Here is a 17307-nt window from a genome sequence, read left to right on the forward strand (position 1 = left end):
CAACAGACTATATTCCCTTTCTTTTTATTTTAATATAGAGTTGGTGTGTTTCACAAATATCTGTTCAAAAGAGAAGACAAAAATTGGAATCATATTTATTTAAAAAAGAATATGGATAAAACAAGAAGAACAATTTGATTCGTGTCCTTATTTTGAGGTATTTTAAAAGAATATTTACAAGAATTATTTTTTTACATTTTTACGATTGTGAAAGAAAGAAAGAAACTAAAAAGACTCTTCTTGCATGTATATATAACTTTGTACAATGGGCTTATGTGACAAAGTAATAAAGAGATACACAAAGAAAATGTAAACTACAATTGTATTACATATATATATACACACATATGTATATGTATATATATATATATATATATACATATATACCAAAACTATTTACAATTTACTATAGCAAATTTGGAAAGCTTGTCGTATAACAAAAAGATAGAAAAAGGTTTATCAGTGTGAACAGTATATTATTGTAAGTATAATTATTAAAAAACTTGTATCTTCAAACACATCACAGAATTTAAACAAACTTCTTAGCTAAATTAGAAAACGCTCCCGTTGTCTTATGGTGTAGCTTTAGGTTTTAGTTCTTCGAAACACGGTCTAAGGAATATGGAGTTTTTCTTCGCTGGATTATAATACTCGTGACCCTGTAAACATTAACGATATTGTAATTAGTCTCGTTTCTGTTAAATGTTGTATACAACTTTCAAAGCAATATTAATTGAAGATGATACCAGCAATGATGTTTCTTTAGTACCAATGATACCATGTACAGAAGTTAAACTAATTCGAACTGGCAAGAGTTACGCATATTTCTACGACGATTAATTTCCTTCGATCCTCGATCATTATTTACTTAATGAACGAACTATTATTGTCTTCATAAAGAAAAAAAAAACACTACCTTGGACCAATCGTAGGATACAGCGTACGCAAATATTTGACCATTGTGATTGAAGCAACATCTGGTAATAGGCTGTTCCATAGGATCTGAGGATTTCAATTTCGTCCGCGAATCTTTGTCCCAAAAGCCAAAAGTACCGTCAGCTCCAACAGTGGCAACAGTGCCGTGAACTGGATGAAATGCAATGTCGTTAACCTGTGGTAGAAACAATTAATTTTTATTATTATCACCATTATTATTATAAACTACGATTTCGTGTAATAAAACATGATTTTGGAATATTGCTGACCGCATAAATATCTTGATAACCATTGGGTGTTCCGTTCACTCTGTGACACTTGAAAGTGAAGTTCTCTTTTGCGCTTAAATTCAAATGGTGTATTGCAACACGTCCTTCTGTACTGCCTATTGCAAAACCAGTGGGAACTTTCTTCTTATCTCTAAAAATTGCGACGCATCTATATTGATATTTGAGATTTAACTCTACTGGTTTGAATTCTCTCGGAGTGCCTTCCAAATGATACACAATTAGTCCACGTCCTGCGGTTCCTACTACCGCCATCGGATAATCCTGAAGGAAACAGAAGAGAAAAACATTGGTGTTGGAAAGGCGAACAGCAACAGAAAGTGAAAAATAGATACTTACAACGTCAGCACAATAACATCTTTCAATCAGGTTGAGAGTCATAGCTGGTTTTGGACTTCTCAAGTCCCAAAACTGAAAGCGAACTAAAATAAGCAAAAAATTCCTAGCATATAACATATTCTAAATGACAGAAACTAGAACATACTCTTAATGTTTTATCCCAGGAACCTGTCATAAGGCACGAGTATGTACTAGCTTTGATCCAATGACAATCTTTGATGGGTGCATCGTGTGCAGCAACTTGTATACTCTGGTTCGATACCAGGTCCCAACATTTAGCAGTCTTATCGCAAGATGCCATGAATACTTTAGTTCCATCCTATTTCGGACAAAAGAATTACATGTTAAATACAGAATCTTCAATAAGAAAGAGGAAATTCTAGGACACTTGTGAAAAGAACGTTGAACTTACGTCGCTCCAACAAACGTCGAGTATCGGTTCGGACATGGATTGCATTGATTTAGGAACCGTCTTACCGGATTGCTCGACTTCCCAGCAACGGACATTGCAATCCCATGAACCGGCTACCAAAAAATTTTGTGGAATAGAGGCAGGACTGAACGCGAGACTCGACACAGAATCATCAGGAGGGGAGACAACCTCAAAATCTTGCATTGGATTCGAGGTGTTTGTTGTGCTGGTTCGTAATCCACCGCTTTGATTGAACATGTTTCTTTATTTTGGCCTAAGCAAAATCTTCACTGCATATGAAACGACGCTGTCGTTAGTCAGAACCTAAATCACATGTGATAACTATTTACAATAAACATTCAAACAGTCATGCGTTATGTCCTGCATACACGTATGCATGGACAATATATAATTTGTGTGTTAAGTAATTGTACTAAAGCTATGCTAATGTACGTATACATACAGAAAATATATGACACCTTTAATATGGTTAAAATAATGCGGGAAGAGTGAATGTAAAGTAGTAAAAACGAATCGTAACACCACGCAACGACACATCAGTACATGCTATATTCTGTGCTAAAGCAACTGGCTTGCATGCATATTGCACATGTGTACACATACTGTACAGCTTTTTAAGCCAGTTTCCTGTGCGCATGCTTCACAAGTTTATACATTGCAACACACATTGCAATTCAAACGATCCAGTTTAAAGGGTAGAAATATGAACTGAAAAAAAGGACACTTTTCTGATGCATCGTATGTATTCGTATTATTTTCGAACTTTAAAGATTCTTTTATTACATCAGTTTCAGAACAATTGTGTACAACAGCAAAAATATTTTAATTTCACATGAAAAACAATGGAAAATATTGAAATAGTCAGAATTGATTTTCAGATTTGCTACAGGCAATTTTTATCTGCCAACATGTTCTTCGATATCGCAAATAACTAAAGCTTCGTAATTTGTATAAGATTCTTCCCTGCCATCTATAGGTACATAACAAACTTGGTGATTCGGCTGAATTTTTCCGATGTAATATATGCCTTCGTGCAAAACTCTCCCTATGAACAGAGCATAACCGTCCTCCGACTCGCCAGCAGGAAGAGCGTTCAATGGAATATTACCGTCCCACGACTGTACCCAGCTCACATTTTCAGCACACAATACTTGAAATTCTTTCTTATCGTGCGCGAATCCACCCCACGCGACTGTACACACGTTATTCCTTACACTTCCAGGTACAAGCGAATCTCTGTGATGAGCACGTCCTACGTACAAGTCATTTTTTGAAATAACAGTAACATTTCGTGGAAGACCAAGGGATTCGTTATAATCTATCCATAAGCTAGATGTGTCAACCAATTGTTGTCTGATAGCTGTACCAGTGCATTGTGATTCTGAAATAGAAAGACAAATGTATTTTCTGATATGACTTTGTAGATTAGTTTGGAAAAGGCACCTTCTATGAAAAATTCTCCTGTAGCACCCCATGCTGTACTGACTCCTATATAATTTATAACAAATGGATTTGGGTCTTTATACGACATAAAAACTTCACCATTCTGACGTCCCACGTTCAGCAGTCCATCGCATAGCCACCTGTAAACATTAACGCGTGTATATTAACACAAACTTCAACTTTGTCATTTGGTCAAATTTCAAATCCTTACTGTATCCAAAGATCGCATAATTGGTCAGCGTTTAATATATCTTTGGTTTCGGCTTCCACGATTGCAGGTTCTTCGCTATTTTTCTTTACCGCCGACATGGTATTTGACCATCCTCCAATAACAATCTAAACAATAAGATTCTAAATCTCTTTAGAAAGGTTCAATCGAAATGTTGATACGTCTGCAAGCATAGAAACTGTAACATACCTCGTACATGTTAGAGTCGGAACCCAAATGAGTACGTAGACATATTCTTGCATCGTGTCCAGCTTTTATACGTAACTTAACACGAGACCTTGTGGTAGGAAAATATCGATATTCCAAACTATTCGGAGTAGTAATACTGACTGGAAAGAAAACTGATTACTCTCGCTGTCCTTTAATTAGTATATATAATTCACAGCCGACATTGAGAACATTCAGACTCTATTGATGAATTTTTATACGAATTTCTCGTCGATATACTTACGCAAACACATGTTTGTTTTCACAGTACAAATTGGCGACTTATTCAGATAGATAACAGCAAATCCTTTGGATTCGTAGTATTGTGAATACGGCACTGCATCAGTTGGTTAGTAACAAGTTATTTAACCTAGTCCTCATCGTCACTGAAGAATACAACAAGAAAACAGGTTTATATGCAACAGCGTTACATTTCGACATTATTTGTAATAGAGATGTTAGTTTACAGTAACCATCCGATTCGAATGAAAAATCTACTGAAATGGAATAGCTGAGAGCGAGGGTACGAATACACGTAGAATCTAACAGTTAGACAAATACGATTGGAATACGAATGTGGATTTTCGATTTCGTAATTTTTCTCAGTGAGTCGATGACAAGAAGACAAGATCTCACCGAAAAAAACTGATGCGGTCGATTTTGACATATGCGTAACATTCAGTGAATACATATACGTACACACAATATCAAATATATGCACGGTTTATATTTATAAAGTTGAACGCATTGAAGAGAAATGTTTTCATTCATTGCGCAGGCGGGCAATGCTACGTAATTTTATGCGCGAAAATTCAATTTGAATCGTGAGAGAAGAACGAAATTAATAGATTTTCTCGGTCCTCGTTGCACCGTTTTTTTTTCTAATTAACGCGGAACGACTTTCGAAGCAAAACGCAGCATCCAAAGAATATTGGACACGGATCGCGAAGTACATTGGCAACTGGTATTACCACATACCGGTCCAACTTTCGCAGCAGACATCTTTCTGGCCTCGAAAGTATAACGCACCTGCGCCACTGCATTGTACCTGTTGGGCGCTGTGCTCACACACGTTGAATTGTACCGGATTCTTTCGCAAGTGTTCGATACAAGAGAAAATTTTATGCGACGACAAAAGAAGATGTTTATCGCTAGATCGAAGGAAAACCCCATTCTGACGATAGCAAGTTGAAACTGAAGTCATATGAAATCGTCGGACGATTTATATGTATGCAACGACACGAAAGAGGTGCCCGTTTGGAATTAGTTTAACGTCCACTTTCCATTTTCATTTTACTTTCTTTGCATTGTACTTTGCGTTGTTACGCGTACACAACTTTTACTATTCCACGACAATACATAGGGCCCCCATATGCCTCACAATGCAATAATGCAACATGCAAGGCAAATTACACGGAGAGATAGTGAACACGTACGTAAACAGAAATTTTCAATCTTATTTCTCTCTCTCTCTCTCTCTCTCTCTATATATATATATATATATATATATATTGAAACAAGTACATTTGAAAATTGTAATTGTAGTATTATATATATATCTATATAATAGATATATATCCAATCTCTCTCTCTCTCTCTCTCTAAATATATATATATGCATAGGTATATTATATATATATATATATATATATATATATATATATATATATATATATATATATATATAGAGAGAGAGAGAGAGAGAGAGAGAGAGATTGAGATATATATATATATCTATTATATAGATATATATAATAATATATTCTAGTAATATATATATTTCTATGTGTAGCGAAACTAGGAAATAGCGATATCGTGATAGATTTGGAGAGCCGGTGTAAAACGCTTTCTACCGTCTAAAGCCTGAGATCCGAGGTCCAATAAATCAAGTTGCCGGTCTAAGATGTACAAACGCGACGAAATACTTCTGGTTGCCGGTGGCAAGGGGCTAAATCGGTGTCCTAGGCCATGGTCATTAACGCATTTGAATTCGCCTGATTGCCTCACGGTCGACGTACGTTTTAATGAGGCGCGTGTGTGGAAAGTAGAAAGCATTGCGAAAGATAACGACCAATGACAAGGGTGCATGCACGCACAGAGTCATTCTGGCTTTCATGTTCCGGCGTAACGTACAATCATTCTTTCTTGATCTACATACGACAAAAAGTAGCAGATACCGTGCCCTGTTTTAGGAAGTTGCGAACTTGTGTACACTGTAATTTCATGTATACGTATTATATATTATTATATATTTTATATGTATTTATATACGTATTTTATACGTATTTATATATATACGTATTATATATTATTATATATATTTTAGCAATCGATCGAGGTCAATACCCGGACATTTGGATTTGCGAAATCGAGGAGAGCCGTTGTACTTCGGACGACTGAAATTTCCAAGCGTCTTTTTGATAGACCTCGCGACAGATTCGGCTGGATAGAGGGAGAGAAACTTTCCTTTGGACGAAATGTGATTTGTATTCATGGTGCTCCTGCGTTTTATGCAGGATGCGAGGCTCGTCGAGCCTCGTAGAGCCGCGCGTCGATCCTCGCCACGGTATACACTCTTACCGATGTTTACGAATTTCGATCCCTCGCCTCGGTGAGATCTCTTCGAGCATTTTCTATCGGCGCGTTTTAAAATAGGAGCACGTCGAGTTTTAAGTAGGCTGGCCTTAAGGAGTTATTCTCACTGACCAGCGCGAAAACAGTTGTTTTTCTCTTTATCCTCGCAAAGAATAAAAGAACAAGATTCCCGGTAATCGGAGTAATCGGGAAACATAAACCTCCTTCGTATTTCGAGCCGGTCCACGCGACGATCCAAGACGATGCCATTGTACCGTTAAGATAACGACGAGATCGCGCGAGAAGCATCGAGCTACTCGATATCTCGGCGCGCGAACAATAACGTAAACGAAGATACATATTGTGTAACGAGAATGATTCAATTCTCTATTGTGATCTACATTTTCGATCGGGCTCAACGCGTTTCCTTCGATGCTGCTCCTTCGTTTAGAGAGCTTCCATTTCTCTCACATGCATTAATTCCAATCGGTTAGAATAGGCTCAGAATACCCGCGTAATATAATTCACCTTCGTTTCGCAAACGAAAGCTATCTATCCACGTACCGTAACAAACGCATATCTATAAACCTTGACAATAGTAATTGGTAATTTATAGAAATTAGGTCAACGTGGACGTATGCACGTAATGTATGTGCGAAAGAATCTTCAGGTGAAAATGTAAAAACCTGAAGAGCAAGATGTCCCGAAGTAAAATGGACAATTTCCAGATATCGATAATAATCTTTATCTCGATTTAAAATAAGAAGTTTGAAGATTTTTCATTGTATTATCCGGTAGCCACGAGATGACAATGGCAATGACAATGACAATGGTAATGGAGACAGCAACGTCAGGTTCGATGTAATCTCGTAACCGGTACCTCGTGAAAGGGATACTTTTCTATATGTATTAAAAAGTCTAATTACTGCTAGGTAGGTCATGCCGCTCATAGTTCACTATGAATAGCCAGGCACACGACTGACCCATTGCTTTCCCTGTAAAAGTGAAGAGTTAAATCAGGTTGACTCTTTCTCCCTGCTCTGTATGGTCGAGTACCAACCAATGTCCTATCAGTATGTGCACATCAAGATCGCTTTTACCTTTTTGCGAGCGAGGAGGGATTCCTAGGAGTATAAAACCGTAAGGAACAGACACGCATGCCAGTATGTGTGTAGTTTGAATTTAGTGAAGGAACACCGGCTTCGCAGCGGGTCCGTAGGCACGTAAGCTCCGTCGTCTAATCCAGGACCTCCCCTGCCATGGCGAAAATCATTTCGCTTGTGAGTACGATAAGTCTAAGCGTGTTGAACAAGATTAGTCGAAAGAAAATTATGCATGTACGTATGTGGTCGGATCGTCTATAATATACCTTATGTATGTTGACTTTAGAAGGCGGTGATCTTCGGCAGCATCCTGTTAGTGCGCGCCGAACCACCGGTCACCAGTACGTATTACGCGTCGAGAAAATTTCAGATAGTTCTGCTAAACGATAAATTCTCAAGCGACCTTTGTCTAACGCAGGCTACTCGATCACGGGGGACAATGCGTTCGAGTACAACAGCAACATCATCAAGGACGGCCACAGAGAGAACACGGACTTTTACTCGGCCGGGACCAGTGGACAATCGTTGAGCAACGGTAGAAGCCAAACCAGCCTCGAGGATAGTCTGAGAGGCAGTTCTTACAGCGGATTTTCGCAGAACGCGCACAATCCTGGCTACCAAGGATTCTCCAGTAATGCACGTGACAGTCTCGGTGCAAGCTCCTACTTCATGAACGATCCTATTCAATCGTCGTTCGAGAGCTACACGAACGCCAACAACAATAACAACAACAACGGGGACTCGACTTTCAGCGGGTATGCTCAGAGCATGGATCAAGCGGGATCCGAGTTCAACCAGGCGATGTCGTTCTCCAGCGGCAAACACAAGAGTCCAGAATATATGAGATTCTCCGACAACTTGCCTGGAGCCACCAGCACCGGAAGCTTTCCCGGGCTGACGTCCGAAAGTTCTTCTTTCAGAGACTATTCCGCGGATGCGTTCAGGGGCCACACGACGGCCACAGGAGGATACATGGACGGCGATCAAACGTTCACCAGAGAGCCTTCCAGCTTGTTGAACAGTCCTAGCACCGACTACTCTTACGGGAAACACAAGGAGAGCGTGTTCGGAGCTGGTAGCGGCAAGTACGCGAACGACGTCTACTCTCTTCATCCCGAGAATCGCTACGTGCGAGGCAGCCATGGAAACGGGGCGAGAGATTACGTTTCTCCGATGTACCTGCCAATGTCTGCCGGTAGTAGTACTCTGCTCAATAACTTGAGGGGAACCTCTGATCTTTCCCAATACGGTACGGCGAGTACAGCGAACACGGGGAAGTATAGCAAATATAACAAGTACCTGGGAGACTATGCCCTTAACGCTGGTTACAACTATCTCTCGAAGGAACCAGAGCCTGATTACTCGTTCGGTAATTACGGTAATTACGGTAATTACGGTAATTACGGTAAAGGTAAGACAACAGCGTTCAAAGACAGTAGGCCAAGTAGCTATAACGCCCAAGCTTATCTCGGGGACAGGGCACCGTCCTATCCAACTAAAACTGCTGTAAGCTACAAGGGTAAACCAGGTTACATCAGCTACTCGGGCAGCTCTTCCGCTGCTTATGCTACGATGCCGAGTCTACATGGTACTTACAATGGCAACAGCTACACAGACAGTCCCATACTTAGAAGATACCGCAGCAGTAGTGGACACGTCCCCGGGCATGGAACTATATATTCTGGTTATTATTAACAGCCTTTGGCCCTTCTGTCTTTTTCGTGTCTTTCTGTGAGAAATGTGATGAACATATTGTATTTTGTACATATTTATTGTATGCCTATTTAAACCTAATGAAAACCACATTGTTGTTTATACGTTGTTTAAAATAAAGTTATCTCAAATAATCGTGCGGACGTGAACATAATTTTCATCGGCTCGACCTTCTTACGGTAAAAAAGTGACAAATGGAGACTAGAATAAAAAAAATAATTATGGAGGTGTTCTAGGGAGCTTCGGTTTGGCCAGAAACGCGTCTTCCGTGTCAAGTTCGATTTCTCGAGCATACCAAGTATTGCCGCTTATAGCCTTATTGTCGTCACTGGCGTTCCTACGAACAAATGCAAGTTTTAATAATGTTGAACGCAACGACGAATAGCAACGAACGAAATATCAAATTTAATTCGGCAAAGATACTATATCAAAATATTGAAACCTCTCCGTTGGAAGATATGTATAATTGTGCGTGATTCGGAGATACTGCAACGTGCATAAATTTCAATAAACAGTGCATTATTGTAATGTTTCTGTCTTGACTCACAGCGATGCTATACTGCTCAGTTTCTCCATGACTGAAAAGATATAATGAGACCGATTAATTCATATTAATAATATTAAGCTCTTGCTCGCTCGATATTGTAAACTGAAAGTCGCGGACCCCTAAAGCACTGCAACCTTGCCTACAAATCGTACATATCGTAATCTCCATATAATACATACTATGCATCAATTTCTTTTCACACAATAATTAAGCGAGACTGCCATTAAAGTATGTACGATTAAATGCATGTCACTCGAACGGTTGTTGCTTTCATTCGCTTGCTCCAATTTCCCATGATTACGACCGAATGTACTTATAAAGGAAAGTCGTAGTGCTTTCACTATTTCGAACTTATTTAGCAAATAGCTATTCCACATCGTAGTTTCCGATTTTTAAAAATTATAGAATATACTATAGAATCTACATATAGAATAATCTCACCTGTTGAATTAGCTACACTTCCAACGTCGTTCTCATCCAAGTTCATCGAAGATGCAAGCGTTGTTTTAGTATCTTTCCTACTAAAAATTATAAAGTGAGATTTTACTATGTATGTATATATATGGCATTAGTCGAGGAAAATAGCGGGACATTAACAATGAAAAAGAATTATAAAAATACATCTCGTCATAGTACGATTATTTTGCAAATAATTACGAACTTTAACAAATGACTTGCGTACAAGTATTCGGCACTTTCACAATTATCTCGTGCAGAAATCGTATCATTTTCCATTCTTAAATATGCATTTACTGTACTAGTATCCCGAAACTTTTTATCATTAGACGGATTCGCAGTAATTTGTTTATTGATCTTTCTCAAATTTCTTTGTGCGCAATTGTAACTTAGGAATGCAGAACTTTCTAACGTAGATCTTGCATCGGAAGGAAAACTCCATTTCTCGTTTATTCTTGGCTTGTTAATTTGTTGAGCCTTAAACACATGAATGTGATAACACAATAATGAAATAGTGAAGTTGTGAAATAGTAAACTTTTCGTTGAATATATGTGAAAATTCAATTGGATGTATTTTGATGAAAATGCGGCATTCTGGAATCAGTAGAATTAAATACCTTGTGCAATGAAACTAGTTTTGGTGCCTGTAATTCTTTCATACGTTCCTGTACCATCACGATATTGTTTCTGTTCTTTACGTGATACGTTTTATCTACGAATCTTCTCGAAAGACAACGACTTTATTAAATGCTACAAAGAAGATAATTGCTGCGCCGACGCTATAATAATACCTTTCAAAATTTTGTTCGTTTGATACGGATGCGTGTTCATAATGCAAGCTTTTCACTTGTTCTTCAGCATCGTGCATAAAAGTATGCGACGATATTTCCGAATTGATTTCTTTGTCATGGAAAGCCTTTAGGGACGTAGTATAGCATGATGCAAGCAACGTTTCTCCAGACAATTCGCCGTAATTATTCTTCACCGGGTCATTTTCTTCCAACTCATTTTCCACCACATCGAATTCTTCCTAAAGGTAAACATTCTATTTAAGATCACGATCATCCTATTAAAAGCGTCAATGGAAAAATCAATACATACGTCATCGTTGTCTGCAATTTCCTCAATTTCTGTCTTAATCATAACGTCGCCTTTGTGTATTTTTAAAATGTGTTCCAAGTGCTCCCTGTTATTTATAATACTATTAATTCTAGTAATTAGAAAGCTTTACGGGAAGTATCCACTAAATTTACCTTATTTCGCCGTCTTTGTATTTACTATACTGTTCTAATACGGACGAGAACTTCATCTTCTTAGCTTCTTCGTTAATGTCGTGATTTGTCAAAAAATGATTTAATGCTCCAGTAATATATGGCAAAATCTAACACGTGTTCAATATTAGAATTATTGCAGTTGTCTATTTTAATAAAATAAGATATATAATTGATTTGTATCGCTTACAGAGGACCGATCCGTTAAAAGCAAATTAGTTAGCGTCGATACAAGTAAAGATGCCAAAGTAGACGCTCTTCTTCGAGCAATTTGATGCAATGATAGATTCATTAACAAGGCTGTAGCATACTCCAATCGGTAAGAATCCATAATGCGATAATGAACGTGTAAGTGGCGAATCAACCATTCTACTAATCCATTTTCTATCATATATATCCTTTGCTGTTTGCGTAATGATAATTTTTGCAGCATCGCAATCATCATATTACACGTAAATGTATCTATGTCGTTGTCATAAGTATTATTTAGGCACTTGAATACCTACGGTATTGATTTTATTAGTAAATATTAAGATTACCATATACTTGACTAACAGTGCAAATATTTCGATTTAACATACCGCATCGACTACGGTAGAATCAAACGACAAATAGTCTCGTCCACATCTAAACGATGCTAAGGCGTTTAATAATCTCGTGGTTGATTGTTGCAATGGATGAGGCATACTAATGTTGTCCGGAGTTAATAAATACGGTAGAATAGATGTACCTTTATAGCTTGCAATTCGCCCGTAAAGCCCTAAGAGGTCTTTACTTATGTACTCGTGCAATGCTTCCTCTCTTTCTCCAGGTTGACCGCATGTTACTTTCTAATGTAACATTGCACATTTACTTTAACAAGTTCAATATCATTAAATATTAATTGATAAATAGTTACTATACCTTACCCTTCTTAATGCTTGCAATAGTAACAATTTAGTTTTGATACTTCCGTTTATCAAATGTAACTTAATTTTTTTAAAGTTTAAAGATTTTGGAGGAGCAGACGACATATACGGCATAGGTTGCTTGATTACTTTCATCTCGGAATTACATTTCTCTAACATCGCTTCCGAAGGGCACTGTGCATGTAAAACGGATAATAATATAATTATGCACACATACATATATTAATAGAGTTGTTTGTTACAGTTCTACTTACATATGAATTGTCTCTTATATTTTGATTAAATAGATCTGGAAAAATTTTAATGCACGACTCTAACATAGCTTGGAAGTCGATAGTTTGGCCCTTCACCGAGTTTTCTAAAACGTTTGTTAAAACTCGGGCAATGCTCATTAATTTATGATAATCAGCATGCAGTTTATGAAATCGTTTCTTTAACTTCTCATAATTGGATTGAACGGTAGATAAGTGAGACGTTGTTACAGTTAATTCCTGAGCATACTGCATTAACTTTTTATTACTTCTTAAAAGCGACGAATGCAAGTCTTCGTCTGTAGAGTAAATGGTTGATATTGTCTGCACGCTTCTGCATCGAAATGGAATGTTATACAGAGTATTCAATCATTACGAAATTGTTATGAGAAACACAATCACTATGAAAAATAGTGTGCTATTGTTACTAACTTTGATTTTCGAGTATATTTTGTGTTATCAGATAAACAATACTGCTCATCGATTTCGTCGTCTTCTATAAATAGTGGAATGTTTCTATCATTTGGTATGATTGGTACATTTCTTTTTTCAAGTATTTTGTTGGCAGGAGAATCTTTGTTTTCCGAATTTATATCATTGTGTTTTAGATTGCTGAAATTCTTAAGGTTGAAGAATTAAGTATAATTCTCAGTATAAGTGATTTATTTACTTTACTCACTTGTTGTTCACAGTCCTCAACAAATGAAATCAAATTTTCAGTTAACTCTTTGATCCAACTGTTTCCAAATACTTTAGACATGCTTAGTTCTGCAAGTGGGTCCTCGGTAAGAATTAATGCAATTAAGGATCTTAATTCTGTATCATCTTCCAGTTCTTTACCAGTTGTATTTAAAAATACCCGTAATAATTCCACACACTCGTGCATATCCTTTTCTAATTCAGTCATAAAATTCTGTAAATTATCGATAATGAATCAATTATTATTAAACTTATAGTATTGTCCTGTAGTTTTTGAGTAAAAATATATTATAGCTTCTTCTAAAATTGTATTGTGTTACAAACTAATGTTACCTCTTGATTCTCAAGACCATTGTGATTCAAAGATGTTGTAGATTTGATTGTTTCTGTTTGCATCTTATCTATAAAAATGTCTAATTAATTATGACATTCTATTTAATATAAAATAGAATTTCATATCATTCTTACCTTGCTCTTCAAATGAATGTAAAATCATTTTATGTTTTGGTAACATTATGAAATAAACATACAGATTCAATGTTAAGACTTTATATGATCTGGTTTGTTTAACATTTTCAGGTACCAACAAATTCCAGATCTGAAAAAAAAGATAATCTCTTCAGAAGTTGTATTACGCAATTGTCTATTCGATGATGATAATTATATACATTAAAAAAGGTTCTCCAGTCTCCTGAATCGAAGCTCAACAAAATCCTTTGATCTTTTGAGGAACTTTTGGAACTCCGCGATTCAACCTCAATTAATAATGTTTCGGCAGTATTCTCAAACTTATGATCTATAAGAAACTGCAAACAAAATTTTATATGTAGTATTATATATGCAATACATGCATATATTTACAAAATATACCTGATGAATAAGTTTTAAATTTTTGTTGTCCATTTGATCAATTATTCGATTCTTATCCATTTTGCCCCTTTTCTTGTATAAATAATGTTGAATTACTTTCGTTAATTTATATTCCTGAAAAGGTGTGGTTTTTCATATAAAAACATGGAGAATAGTTTCTCGGATAAAATTGATTTTATGCAAATACGTACATGCGTATGTAATGTAGCTCAACGATTCATAGCGTATTCGTTGTCACATGTAGCAAAAGAATATTTTCTACACCGACGTGGAAAACATTCAGCTATGTGTGCTTTCATCTCTCTTCTGATCAAAGTAGTTTAGATCTTAAATGATCAATTCATTATTGTTCAGTTAAATATTATTTACAAACTACATTAATTTGATCATTCTAACAACTGATATTTATTGCAAGGTTATATACCTAATCATCACTATATATTAAGCAATTGTAAATACATATATTTTTGTACCGTTTTCTGAACACTTTTGTTTGTTTACAGAATCCAAATAACAGTGACGAATTTAATTTGATCGTTCCATAAAACAGGCAACCTTACTTATCATCATTAACCAAGAATTTGTTAATTGTTTGTACAATTAGATAACTTCGTCTATTACAAAATGAATAATAAAAATATCTATAATAAAAATGTGGTGCCAGAGGTTCGCATTTATACTGTTCATTTTTTAGTGGAGGTTATGTATTTTGAATTCTGAAATGTTTTATTTGTTATAGGTACCAAATTTAGCAATTTATATACCGAACTTTATAAATAAAGAGGAAGAACTAGAAATTCTGAAGCATGTTAAGAATGCTCCATTACCAAAGTGGACCCAGTTAAGTCATCGTAGGCTACAAAATTGGGGTGGTATCCCACACCCCAAAGGTATGATAGCTGAAGATATACCAGGCGTATGTACTTAAAAAGAAAAGACATGTAAGACAATCTAAAGAAAACTATCTAACAATAAGTTTTCAGTGGCTTCAAAAGTACATTAACAAAGTATCATCCCATGATATTTTTGAAACAAACAAATTACCCAATCATGTGTTGATTAATGAATATTTGCCTGGACAAGGAATAATGGTATACAAAAGTTGTTATGTATGTATTTTTTATTAGTATTGGAATAGTTTACATTTATATTGACATTTTTCAGGCACACTCCGATGGCCCAATGTTTCATCCTATTGTAACAACCATCAGCTGTGGATCTCACACTCTTCTCGACTTTTACAAAAATTCGGAGAGCTCGGAGGTTGTAACAATTGTAGTATGTTAAACTCATCACAAAATTGATTGGCCTAACATTTTCTGTATGTTTCTTTTCAGATACAACAACGTTCTTTAGAGTTCAGTTTTCTACTAGAACGTAGAAGTTTATTAATTCTCCAAGGAGATTTGTACCATCATTATTTACATTCAATTGCAGAAAGGGATACAGACATTATTTCGACATCTCTGGTAAAAAATTTAAATATATGCGGCGATGAGTTTACGGAGGGACAAACATTGCAACGAGATGTCAGATTATCTTTAACGATCAGACATGTTCCTAAAACTACCAAATTGAAATTAAAAATTGGATAATACACTATATATGTTAGGTATACATATACATTTTTTAAGTACATAACATTCATTATTAATATTCTTTCCATTTTTTATTATGTAATACTTATAAGCACATTGATATGTGCTTTGGCAGGCAGTGGAAGTTTGTAAATATTTGTTTAAAAAATTATATGAACTTAAGCATACATTTATGTACACGATATATGTTTAAATCGCTATGTGTCAGATTTGGGAGGCATTGAAGTATCAGTGTCCTCGTAATTTTCTAAACTCACATCCATTATTTCTTTGTCACATTCATCCAGCATTCCTTGCAACGAATGTATAGAAGATATCAATACATGGAATTGTTTACGCCTCATTTCCAATTTGTGCTCCAACTGTTCAGATTTTTCCTATACATTAAAATATTTGTACATCAGTTTCTTTCCCAAAATAACATTTGTTCCAACATACAATGAAAATTTCATGTACCTTCAATCTGCCCAATTCTTCACGAAGTGTTGCCAATTTCAAATTTGTTTCTACTCTATCCGGTTGCTCGTTTATAACTTTTGCCAATACATCATATTCGATTCTGTTTTTCCTTACACGTTTTGCTTCTTGCAGTTCTGCCTTTGTTTTCTCGATATCACTCTTGGCCTCTTCTATTTGTACTTCTATCTCTTTCGATAACATTTCATAGCTTTTCAATTCATCTTGACTCATATTCGAAACCAACCTGGATTTCTTTTGCGCAAATTCGCATTGAGCAAGCTGCGACAACATCCTCTCGTGCAACACGTTATCCACATCAGGATTGTTAACCCATTTTATGAATGATTTCAAAAGCATGTTTATCCTACGATCGTCCCCGGTTCCATCGCCGTCGATGAGTAATCTTCGACGAATTACTTCCTCTAACGAAGAATAATTTTTGCATTAAAACATCATAATAGGTTACATTTTTACAATGTTAACTTACCGTCAGACATTGTCCTATGAAACAAGAATTGAATTCAATAATACTGTAATGTTTGCTACATTTAGTACAATGCGCCCTTTGATTACGTTAATTACGTACGACTGTTAATTAAAACCATAGTATATACCATCAAAAATAACGATATAAAAATAGAGAAAATATTGAGGTTAAGAGAAATATTCAAAATACTCTTCGATAGGAATGCCGATAAAAGATCGATATTTTTTTATTTACGATAGCCGATCTTGTCATTTCTGGTTGGCAGTCCTGAATTTAACTTTTCATTCTGATACCAGATCTAGGAACTTTTCCTCTGGGGAATCGAACACGAAGCACTTGTGTCGGTGGAATCAGGTGGAATAAATCGTAGCACACCTTATAGGGTGTAGATCGAAGTTTGAAATAATGTTAGCTAATGTTAATACGATATCGGGATTTGCAATGAAGAACCACGTGAATCGTTGTTGTTGAGAATATTGTATTTGACATTGATATGT

At 36.1% G+C, this 17307-nt stretch overlaps 6 protein-coding genes and 1 long non-coding RNA gene across 19 annotated transcripts; 2 read left to right on the forward strand and 5 right to left on the reverse strand.

The window, feature by feature from the left end:
• Positions 1–455: 455 nt before the first annotated feature.
• Rae1 (ribonucleic acid export 1) lies at positions 456–2570 on the reverse strand. Of its 2 annotated transcripts, none has more exons than XM_033473439.2 (7): positions 2438–2570; positions 1975–2298; positions 1708–1881; positions 1563–1634; positions 1206–1487; positions 917–1111; positions 456–659 (listed from the first exon to the last, which is right to left on the reverse strand). In XM_033473439.2, exons 2-7 carry the CDS (start codon positions 2230–2232, stop codon positions 573–575), a joined length of 1068 nt encoding a protein of 355 aa, XP_033329330.1. In that variant the 5' UTR covers positions 2233–2298; positions 2438–2570; the 3' UTR covers positions 456–572. The 2 variants fall into 2 exon arrangements, with proteins under 2 accessions (XP_033329330.1, XP_033329331.1); XM_033473440.2 differs by having other exon boundaries at positions 2454–2569.
• Positions 2571–2719: 149 nt separating this feature from the next.
• LOC117222006 (uncharacterized) lies at positions 2720–4667 on the reverse strand. 3 transcript variants are annotated; one of them, XM_033473444.2, is made up of 6 exons: positions 4511–4667; positions 4119–4260; positions 3857–3996; positions 3650–3774; positions 3439–3578; positions 2720–3376 (listed from the first exon to the last, which is right to left on the reverse strand). In XM_033473444.2, exons 2-6 carry the CDS (start codon positions 4126–4128, stop codon positions 2892–2894), a joined length of 900 nt encoding a protein of 299 aa, XP_033329335.2. In that variant the 5' UTR covers positions 4129–4260; positions 4511–4667; the 3' UTR covers positions 2720–2891. The 3 variants fall into 3 exon arrangements, with proteins under 3 accessions (XP_033329335.2, XP_076376575.1, XP_033329336.2); XM_076520460.1 differs by having other exon boundaries at positions 4574–4598; XM_033473445.2 differs by lacking the exon at positions 4511–4667 and adding an exon at positions 4342–4493.
• A 2502-nt stretch (positions 4668–7169) lies between these two features.
• LOC117222009 (uncharacterized) lies at positions 7170–7684 on the reverse strand. The gene is made up of 2 exons (XR_004490604.2): positions 7549–7684; positions 7170–7443 (listed from the first exon to the last, which is right to left on the reverse strand). It is a non-coding gene; the product is annotated as an uncharacterized LOC117222009 (long non-coding RNA).
• LOC117222004 (uncharacterized) lies at positions 7587–9398 on the forward strand. Its single transcript, XM_033473438.2, has 3 exons — positions 7587–7728; positions 7838–7892; positions 7970–9398. Exons 1-3 carry the CDS (start codon positions 7708–7710, stop codon positions 9244–9246), a joined length of 1353 nt encoding a protein of 450 aa, XP_033329329.2. The 5' UTR covers positions 7587–7707; the 3' UTR covers positions 9247–9398.
• LOC117222001 (lisH domain-containing protein ARMC9) lies at positions 9304–15182 on the reverse strand. 9 transcript variants are annotated; one of them, XM_076520451.1, is made up of 20 exons: positions 15094–15182; positions 14458–14592; positions 14267–14380; positions 14065–14202; positions 13865–13994; positions 13730–13797; positions 13377–13610; positions 13130–13317; positions 12701–13031; positions 12447–12620; positions 12120–12368; positions 11729–12040; positions 11521–11648; positions 11369–11453; positions 11059–11297; positions 10885–10987; positions 10494–10744; positions 10253–10332; positions 9812–9842; positions 9304–9601 (listed from the first exon to the last, which is right to left on the reverse strand). In XM_076520451.1, exons 3-20 carry the CDS (start codon positions 14324–14326, stop codon positions 9484–9486), a joined length of 2919 nt encoding a protein of 972 aa, XP_076376566.1. In that variant the 5' UTR covers positions 14327–14380; positions 14458–14592; positions 15094–15182; the 3' UTR covers positions 9304–9483. The 9 variants fall into 9 exon arrangements, 6 of the variants coding, with proteins under 6 accessions (XP_076376566.1, XP_076376565.1, XP_076376567.1 ...); XM_076520450.1 differs by lacking the exon at positions 15094–15182 and adding an exon at positions 14740–14880; XM_076520452.1 differs by lacking the exon at positions 15094–15182 and adding an exon at positions 14691–14784.
• On the forward strand, positions 14795–16031 carry LOC117222007 (putative RNA/DNA demethylase ALKBH6). The gene is made up of 5 exons (XM_033473447.2): positions 14795–14932; positions 15006–15182; positions 15250–15357; positions 15431–15529; positions 15604–16031. Exons 1-5 carry the CDS (start codon positions 14891–14893, stop codon positions 15859–15861), a joined length of 684 nt encoding a protein of 227 aa, XP_033329338.2. The 5' UTR covers positions 14795–14890; the 3' UTR covers positions 15862–16031.
• On the reverse strand, positions 15369–17142 carry thoc7 (THO complex subunit 7). Of its 2 annotated transcripts, XM_076520464.1 has the most exons (4): positions 16811–17142; positions 16321–16745; positions 16122–16241; positions 15369–15832 (listed from the first exon to the last, which is right to left on the reverse strand). In XM_076520464.1, the coding sequence occupies exons 1-4, from the start codon at positions 16818–16820 to the stop codon at positions 15827–15829; spliced, it is 561 nt and encodes a 186-aa protein (XP_076376579.1). In that variant the 5' UTR covers positions 16821–17142; the 3' UTR covers positions 15369–15826. The 2 variants fall into 2 exon arrangements, with proteins under 2 accessions (XP_076376579.1, XP_033329339.2); XM_033473448.2 differs by having other exon boundaries at positions 15369–16241; positions 16811–17135.
• Positions 17143–17307: the final 165 nt, after the last annotated feature.

This window comes from Megalopta genalis, chromosome 3 (genome assembly GCF_051020955.1).
Source record: "Megalopta genalis isolate 19385.01 chromosome 3, iyMegGena1_principal, whole genome shotgun sequence".
In the NCBI taxonomy this organism is placed as follows: Eukaryota; Metazoa; Arthropoda; class Insecta; order Hymenoptera; family Halictidae; genus Megalopta; species Megalopta genalis.

Excerpts from the sequence above, each read along its gene's own strand:
- LOC117222006 (XM_033473444.2), bottom strand. Across the intron at positions 3,775-3,856 it reads CCGACTCTAACATGTACGAG|ATTGTTATTGGAGGATGGTC; the intron begins GTATGTTACAGT and ends CTTATTGTTTAG. Across the intron at positions 3,377-3,438 it reads AGGAGAATTTTTCATAGAAG|AATCACAATGCACTGGTACA; the intron begins GTGCCTTTTCCA and ends TTTCTATTTCAG.
- thoc7 (XM_033473448.2), bottom strand. Across the intron at positions 16,242-16,320 it reads AAGAATTGGGCAGATTGAAG|GAAAAATCTGAACAGTTGGA; the intron begins GTACATGAAATT and ends TTTAATGTATAG.
- LOC117222004 (XM_033473438.2), top strand. The coding sequence starts at position 7,708 with ATGGCGAAAATCATTTCGCTT. Across the intron at positions 7,729-7,837 it reads TGGCGAAAATCATTTCGCTT|AAGGCGGTGATCTTCGGCAG; the intron begins GTGAGTACGATA and ends TGTTGACTTTAG. Across the intron at positions 7,893-7,969 it reads CGCCGAACCACCGGTCACCA|GCTACTCGATCACGGGGGAC; the intron begins GTACGTATTACG and ends TGTCTAACGCAG.
- Rae1 (XM_033473439.2), bottom strand. The coding sequence starts at position 2,232 with ATGTTCAATCAAAGCGGTGGATTACGAACCAGCACAACAAACACCTCG. Across the intron at positions 1,112-1,205 it reads GTTATCAAGATATTTATGCG|GTTAACGACATTGCATTTCA; the intron begins GTCAGCAATATT and ends TTTCTACCACAG. Across the intron at positions 660-916 it reads TATCCTACGATTGGTCCAAG|GGTCACGAGTATTATAATCC; the intron begins GTAGTGTTTTTT and ends TAATGTTTACAG.
- LOC117222001 (XM_076520451.1), bottom strand. The coding sequence starts at position 14,326 with ATGGATAAGAATCGAATAATTGATCAAATGGACAACAAAAATTTAAAA. Across the intron at positions 13,611-13,729 it reads ATGGTCTTGAGAATCAAGAG|AATTTTATGACTGAATTAGA; the intron begins GTAACATTAGTT and ends GATAATTTACAG. Across the intron at positions 10,745-10,884 it reads AACTAGTTTCATTGCACAAG|GCTCAACAAATTAACAAGCC; the intron begins GTATTTAATTCT and ends CATGTGTTTAAG.
- LOC117222007 (XM_033473447.2), top strand. The coding sequence starts at position 14,891 with ATGAATAATAAAAATATCTATAATAAAAATGTGGTGCCAGAG. Across the intron at positions 14,933-15,005 it reads ATAAAAATGTGGTGCCAGAG|GTACCAAATTTAGCAATTTA; the intron begins GTTCGCATTTAT and ends TATTTGTTATAG. Across the intron at positions 15,183-15,249 it reads TAGCTGAAGATATACCAGGC|TGGCTTCAAAAGTACATTAA; the intron begins GTATGTACTTAA and ends ATAAGTTTTCAG.